This window comes from Cynoglossus semilaevis, unplaced genomic scaffold, assembly GCF_000523025.1.
Source record: "Cynoglossus semilaevis isolate Cse_v1.0 unplaced genomic scaffold, Cse_v1.0 scaffold1699, whole genome shotgun sequence".
NCBI lineage: Eukaryota > Metazoa > Chordata > Actinopteri > Pleuronectiformes > Cynoglossidae > Cynoglossus > Cynoglossus semilaevis.
The window spans coordinates 176,018-183,648 of NW_007585112.1; the positions used below are offsets into that span (position 1 = coordinate 176,018).

The 7,631-nt window shown below is 40.2% G+C and overlaps 1 protein-coding gene across 3 annotated transcripts in view; it reads right to left on the minus strand.

Moving 5' to 3' along the window:
• The window catches only part of adamtsl5 (ADAMTS like 5), a 21,308-nt gene extending 13,683 nt beyond the window's left edge, over positions 1-7,625 (minus strand). For 2 of the 3 annotated variants that reach the window (XM_025053594.1, XM_008337102.3), the window contains exons 1-2: positions 6,936-7,625; positions 81-156 (exon numbers count right to left, since the gene is read on the minus strand). In XM_025053594.1, the coding sequence (XP_024909362.1) occupies positions 81-156; positions 6,936-6,955 (96 nt within the window). In that variant the 5' untranslated portion in view covers positions 6,956-7,625. The remainder of the gene's footprint in view (positions 1-80; positions 157-6,935) is intronic. The other variant, XM_025053593.1, reaches the window with a different exon arrangement.
• Between the last annotated feature and the right edge of the window lie 6 nt (positions 7,626-7,631).

Genomic DNA, 7,631 nt, shown 5'->3' on the forward strand with positions numbered 1-7,631 from the left:
CAATGTTGAAGCGAAAGGTTTGGAAAGTGACACATTTTTGTTGAGACAACGCAGACTGTGATGTTAGTGGTCGCACTTACGCTCAGCTTGGAGGGAGAGCAGACAGGAGCGACCATCAGCAGGACAAAAGTCAGGGCCTGGCACACGGTCAGCTTCCTGGAGATATTGAAAGAAACAACCACGGTCAACTGACTGATGACGTCACCTTGAACATTTTTCACATTACATGCACATGAATGCTGAAACACAAGGGAGAAGACGCAGAAGGCATGGCCGCAGCGGGAAAGAGAGGAAAATAAATAAAAAGATGGGAGTGATACAGCAGAGGTCAATAGGTCACAGATAATATTCACAAATACGCTGCCACGCTAGTGGAAACCCCCATGGCCCTGAGCCAAGGTTAAGAACACCCTACCAATACGAAAGCATCATCAATTTTTCAGAAGACCACCTTCACCCGGCCCTGAGGGTCTTCTTAAGCCTCACACAGTTGAAGAGGTGGAGGAGCCACGTGGCTGATACAGGTCTGCCTGTTCAAATGAGTGAAACAGAATAAATAAGTTTGACTATTGTCTTTTCTAAGTAAACCTGAAAATACAAGGCAGATGAGGACACAACATCTGTGTTTCTAAGGGAATACCAGTGCCTCAAAGCAGAAGTTATTATTATTTCACCTCATGTTTTCTTATAGCTGGACTTGACCTGAACTGCAAAGAACTAGTGTTTAAATATCGTCCACAGTATTATTACATCGCTTACTGTTGAAGCATGTAAGAGAACAAATGAGCTACCAAAATACTAGAGCCCCACTTGATCTATAGTGCATGTTGTGTTTGTTTAGCTCCTTGTTCACTTCCTTGCCTTCGGGCAAACACTGTATGACAACTGAGAGACTAAGCTTCTCCCACTGACTCATCAAAATGATAAGTGCTTTTCTGAGAAGTACCAGTGCTTCTTGGAAAGCCCCTCTTTGACTACTTCCTGGCACTGCCTTTTGACAGTCAAAGTGTGACATGCTCAAGAGAACAGTATTTGATGGAGTACGTCATCACTGCTGATGTGCCTCTTAGGACACCACTGTTTAGGGAGGAAAACTAACTGACACTCTTCATCCTCCTCCCAAATCCTTAAATCATTCTTCATCAGCTCCAGGTCTTCTTGTCATCTGTGATCATTTGTCTCTTTTAGCCCTCACTAATCTGCATGGAATAAAAATTGGCTTTGGCTCTGACCCAGGCCAGTAGTTCCCTCTCTTTAATTAAATGATAAACATCTGCTTCACACTTGGTTTGGCAGCCCTTCCCTACAGTGGGAGCTACTCCCATCCTGGCCTCACATGGGGAATTCATATCAGTAGAACGGAGACGGTCACACCGACCAAGACTTGACTGAAAGTCAAGATTGATGTTAAAAAAAAAAAAGGTTTCCCACACACACTGTCTTCACAAAAGATATTTAATATGTAAAATCATAAGAATGCTCATACTTTTGGTCAATGTTTTTACAGCGTTGAACCACAGATGGAGCCCAGACTGAAGTTAAGGTCTGGTTTTCATCAAACAATTTTCTAATAACGTATCAAGCTTGAATATTAATCTTTCCTAAACCTTGACCCAGAGCTGAAGCTATTAAAACATAAACCATTGAAAGTGTCACATGTATCCACTGAAAGTCAAAATCCACAAATCACGTAGGCCTGGATTGCACTTTCATTTCTTCCCTTCTTTCTTTCTTTTTTTTTTTTTTTGACAAATACTCACTTTTCATCTTTCATTTCATTCATACTGAAACATGAGTCCACTCCACACATTCACACTAAAGCTGACTGATTTTATTCCTGGAGCTGCACTGTTTGATGAAGAGTTTACTCCCATTTGAAATGCGTGACCTTTGACTATTAGGGGAGTGGTTGCACTGGTGTGTGTGCTGACAGACATTTTCATACGACTTGAATGGACCTGAAACTCCTCATTGTCTTTAAAGTCATAGTGAGTCACTAACTTTATAGTGCTGCACTCCTCGGAGCTGCTCTGATGACACGGTTCTTATTTATGGTCCAGACAGAGATTATAGTTTCTCTACTCATTCTTGACACACCTTTAGTTGTCTCTAAATCTTAGAGTTTAGATTTAATTAAACGTTATAAAACAGGGTAAAAAAAGATGACGGCAGTAATCCTCTGATTTTGACATAATTTCACACAGTTTCACTTTTTCTACAGCTTCCATTGTTCTAACATGAAAAGACAGTGGCTCTGGACACTGAGTGTCGGCCCCCTCCTGGCGGGGGCCCTTACAGAGTAGGACACAGGTCGGCCCACCTCCTCCTGCCCTCATTAAGACCATAGCTGCTTATTAGGGAACAGCTCCAGGGCTTGGAGAAGAAAACACTTTAATCTATATACTGTAAGACCATAGATGTTTATTTTGACTGACATTATTTGTAATTATGAGAAGAAAAATAGCAGAAACGCCCAAGAAAAACAACAGGAAACTGCTGTGAATGAAGTGAGTTTTTACTTAATTGATACCTAATTGTAACGTAACAAAGATCTTAATTACATAATTATTCACGCTGCCTTCTAATGATATATTATTTTAGGTGCCTGTGCTGCTGTAGCTGTAACAATCAGTCAGTCCACGTGCAGACAGTCAGACAGGTGAGGCGACCTCCCCCAGGTTCATGAGCAGAGGTTAAAACCTGCACTGCATTTATATTCCTGCGTGATGTGACTGAACCTTTTCTTGGACACACCCTGACAGACGGCTCACACACTTCGTCCCTGTTCAAATAAACAGCAGCTCAGAGACTCACTGAGTGCAGGGCAGGTGAGAATGTGCCCTCTGACCTCTGGTAAGGTGCGAGCCCTGTCAACATTGGAGACACCTGACTGAATGATCGGTGCTTTTTCGGTGTTTTCATGTCGGATCTCCCTCTGAGTCTTTGTATATGTGACCTTTAGGTGTTCTTTTTACAACTGTCCGTTCACCCACAGAGTTTGGAAAAGCCATACGTCTTCCAAAGAGAGGTCAGCCCTGACCTTCGACCCAGCAGAAGCTTTAGCTGTGACTGACACAGCCTTTGGGAGAAGCCCAGTGGAGGGGCCGATGGTTATATGGAGCATGCCGCTGAATGAATTGGCACAACCTCTAACAGATGTTCAGTGTGAGAGCTCTGTGTCAGCCCTGACCCCGGGATCTGTATTGACTATGAATAAAGCCGCAACAATCAAGAGCTCAGAGGCCTCAGGCAGCACGCATTTACAAAATTAAACACAGGAGGGTCTTTGTGTCGCAGCAGCTGCTTCGCTTGATGAGGTAGTTAAATATTTTTGGGAAAATAAAGAAGTTTATAACATTGTATGTCTGGACAAACACTAAGAGGCCGTGGTGGTAAATCACTAAATGAGAGACAGACATTGTTTTTTTGTTGTTGGTTATGTTGTTGCCAAAATGTCTAGAACCAGGCCCCGCTCGACTATGGTCTCTTCCTTTCTTTTTCGCTTCATTTCACTTCATTTCATTCGCTCCTTCTTCGACAGGAGAACAAACTTGGTACAGCGTCATACCTCAGGGATTATGAGATTATCTTTTCAAAGCCACTTTGCCTAAAGCAGCCCCTCACATTATGGTAGACATAGTGGCTAAGCAGGAGAAACATTAGGACATGTACGTTAGGTAGAAAAAACAAGAGCATGGACCACAGGATAACAAATACCCACATTTTTAAATAAATTATTTCAAGTGCTAAAAGTAAAGAGTAAAAATAATCTCTGCTTAAACACAACAATGATTTCTCTGTAGAACTCCTAAATATGAATCAGTACCAAAGCCAAAATGGTTCACATCTTGTCCCAATATGTCCGTCAAACATCATTGGAATTCTTTCATGGGGGATTTAAACACCATGCTAGCAGACTAACAAAGAGACAAAATTGACAAAAAATAACTTTATCTTTCTTAAAAAAATACAGACAGACAGACACCAAGGAACAAATATTTACAGCTGAACCTTGAAACAAGACATTTCCCCTTTGGTACGGAAGCTGGTCGTTTTCTCTAAGAAAATAGTCCTGCAGATCAGGACCATTAGATCGTTGACCAGCTTTAGTTATTTAGATTAATAGCATTTTTAGAGCTGATGGTGGAGTATGTAGATATGTTTTAATATTGATTCATAGAATCGTACAAATGTAATCCTGTCTATTATATTTATTGGATTAAAAATATTTTTTATGCATCTTGTCTTGAACCCTACTACAAATATGTTCCAAATTTTAAATAGATTTAAGAAAATCTATAATAACAAAATTAAAACCTAATCGTCAAAGCTTGGTTCAACCAATTAGGTGGTAAAATGTTACAGATTGCTAGTTGATAGGGGCTGGATTATTGTTTTTCTTTACTTGAGATTTATTTTTGTCATGCTCCATTTGAATTAATAAAACCAAATGTTACAAAATTATTTGGTTATAAATATCTTAGATTCAAGATTAGACTTGTATATACTCATGTAAATGACTGGAGCCCATTGTACACCTGTCAGCCATCTTAGACAGACAACATCGTCCTGTTAAACTGTTTTAAATGTCCTTTATGATTCAGCCCAAAAGTTTGACCTTCTCTAATTTAAATTAGCCTTCTTTGTTTAAATTCTGCACCACTTTATAAAATGTTTTTTATTGCAGAATTGTCCATTATTATCAGCAACAATCACTGTATGCAGTACACAGTGGGTCCTGTTTTGCCAAGTTCTCATCTATCTGGAAAGAGAGAGTAGACACGTATTAGACGTGTTGGCAGAAAGATCAAGATGAACTGTCTGATACAAATGAGATAATTACACTCACAGACGCCGAAGATCACACTGCGAAATAAAACAGCTGCTGACTAAAGTCATGTTTATCAGATTTTGGATAAGTTTTGTTCAAAAACAAATATCTAATGCGACGCAGCTTTGTTTCATGGCTGGGATTAGAGGGTTTTTTTTCTCTCAAACTGTCTAAATATTATGGTCAAAATACTGTTGCCTAAAATGCATAATTAAGACTTTGTGTGGATGAAAGATTTGAATATTTCCAAGCCCCCTCAAAGTACTACTTTTACCATACTGTGTCTGTGAGGTGGTGGAATCATCTGGGAGTGATTAGAGTATTTGCCTGTGATCGTACATCTGTAAAAAATGAATGTTTCAGCACAAATATTTACTACCTCTGCCTTTGAGGGACATATTCTAATTCAAACAGTAAACAATATAAGTTTAAATAACTTCCTGACTTCTGGGGATACTAGAGGAAAACACAACTTAACCATTTTTTTTTCTTCTTAAATACTGATTTCCTGGCTTATCTAGAATTGAAAGCCAGGACAGGAAGGAAGTGAAATTCCTCCCTGCAGGACACAGTGACATCACTGTGTGTAACACCTAATTACATTGCTGGTTTTGAAGGTATATGCTCAGTCTTCCATAGTAAGTAGATTAAATCTGTTCATGGGGCTTGGGGCTCCTTCCAAAACAAACATTTCTCCAGGGAGTTATCATTAGGACCCAAGGCAAATCTTTATCTCTCAGCTGTGCAGGAGAGTCCAAGGTTAATGCATGTGACAGATATTTGTCCTGACCGCGTTACATCAATTGCAGCCCATAAAAGGAAAATTTACGCACGAATGTCTTGTGTCCAGATCACAGAAAGGTCAGTGTGTATCATGTCCACAAAGGGATGTAATCCAGGAAAAAAGACAGAGCTGAGGTCACCCTAATTAATGAATTTAAAGGACATTTACATCCTGTACAACCTCCTGTGTTTGTGTTCTTTGCTGCAAGAATGGGATTAAATAAAATATGAGCATATTATTTATAGCCAGTGACATTCAGGGGGAGGGGGCTCTGTTGGAAGATGGTTGGATTCTAGTGATGAGATTTAATATCCCAGATATTGCAGGAGGATTATTGTACATACACTGGCAGGAAGTAGCTTTACAGCAGAGTGGAAATGACCTCAGGCTCCAGATAAAACATATACGCTCCACGGATGACTGCAGGATTAACTGAGATTCCAGTAACTTTAGAGGAAAAACAAAGATCAAACAAAGGCCATTAACAAAGGTCACTGTTTCTAAGGGTGTAACAAACTGAGGCACAGAGCAAACAGCGTTCAAAAAAAGTCAACTGTCCCAGGAATTTATTGCCTCCCATCCTTCACTGTATACTGCAAGAAAATTTTAAGGTTTTGCACATCCTTGCAAAGTATTTTATATGAATATTTCAAAAATCACCCAAAACACGCCTTACTATAGCCTTACCATCGTGAAAATATCCCAAAACAAAACAAAAAAAACTATGAAAGTAAATCCTGATCAATTTCATCCTGACATAAATTAGTAATACCATCATGTAAAAGATGTCCTGCTGGTGGAAGACTCAGCTCAGCAGGCTAAATGAAGCCTCAGATGTGCATGGTGCAGTTATTAGCGTATAAACCAACATGCTTACAGCAACATAAACTGTTTTGGTATGTGTTACAAAAGTGTGACATTAAAACAAACAGGATAGCATAGTTATTTTCTTTTGGACTATGTACTATGATTACAGTCAGTTTATAATATATTCGATGCTGATGATGATGGTCAACAATTTATATGAGATTTTCACTGATACAATAATACTGAATTATGCATGCATGGTGGGGTCTTATTAGGTGGTAGTTCATGTTACTCTGCACTTGCCTTGACACTCTGAGCCCATTAACATTACAGGTGTGTTCACACTGATTGAGTTGGATGGTATGTTTCCAACTAATTAATAACTTTCTTTAGTGAATAAAAACATGTATATACACATACATATATACATCTACAGTATGTGTTCCAACAACTGTTGTTGGATTCTCCTGCAGACAAACATTGAACTTGAACCTGACACACTCACAGGTTTACCTGCTCAGCGGTGAGAACATCTTGGACAGACAGGTGTGGACTCAGGTGTGTTCAGGTTCAGCTGTGATCACACTCACGTCTTCTGCTGCTGCTGCATCACGGTGTGCGCTCTGAAGCACAGTGTATCCTGGCTGCAGGCTGCTGCCTCATACAGGATCCACGGACATCCTCCATATCCAACTTTATCACTAGTGACGTTATGTTTTCTCTTTCGGTGGACACTTTAAAGTTACTTTTCCGACAACACTCTCAGCTGCAACACTCATTCACCTAAAGAGCAGAATTAGTCCAAACACATCACATCAACCTCTTTTGGGAGAGAGAACCGCGTCTGTCTCAACTTCACCTAAAACTGAATGGACAAAAAAACAAAACAAACTCTACTCTCTAAATGTCATTTAAAAACCACCAGTTTTGTTTACATCCATGTTATTCCCGATGGAAAACAGTTAACGCGTCCTTGCAGTGTGTTTGGAGTGTGTTGGAGATTTCCCACCGCCTCCAGGCAGGTGAACCTCAGTCCTTAGTGGAAAAGTTCCAGTGCCTGCTGAAAGTTGTTCTTCTCTTCCCTCCAGAGCAATAAAGGAAATACAGCGTGTGTCCAGTTTGAGACGGAAGCTCCACAACGACAAACGCAGTCACCAGCAGCGTGCCAGCGTCCTGGAAGAGAGCGTGGTGTGGCGCTAATGGTACCGA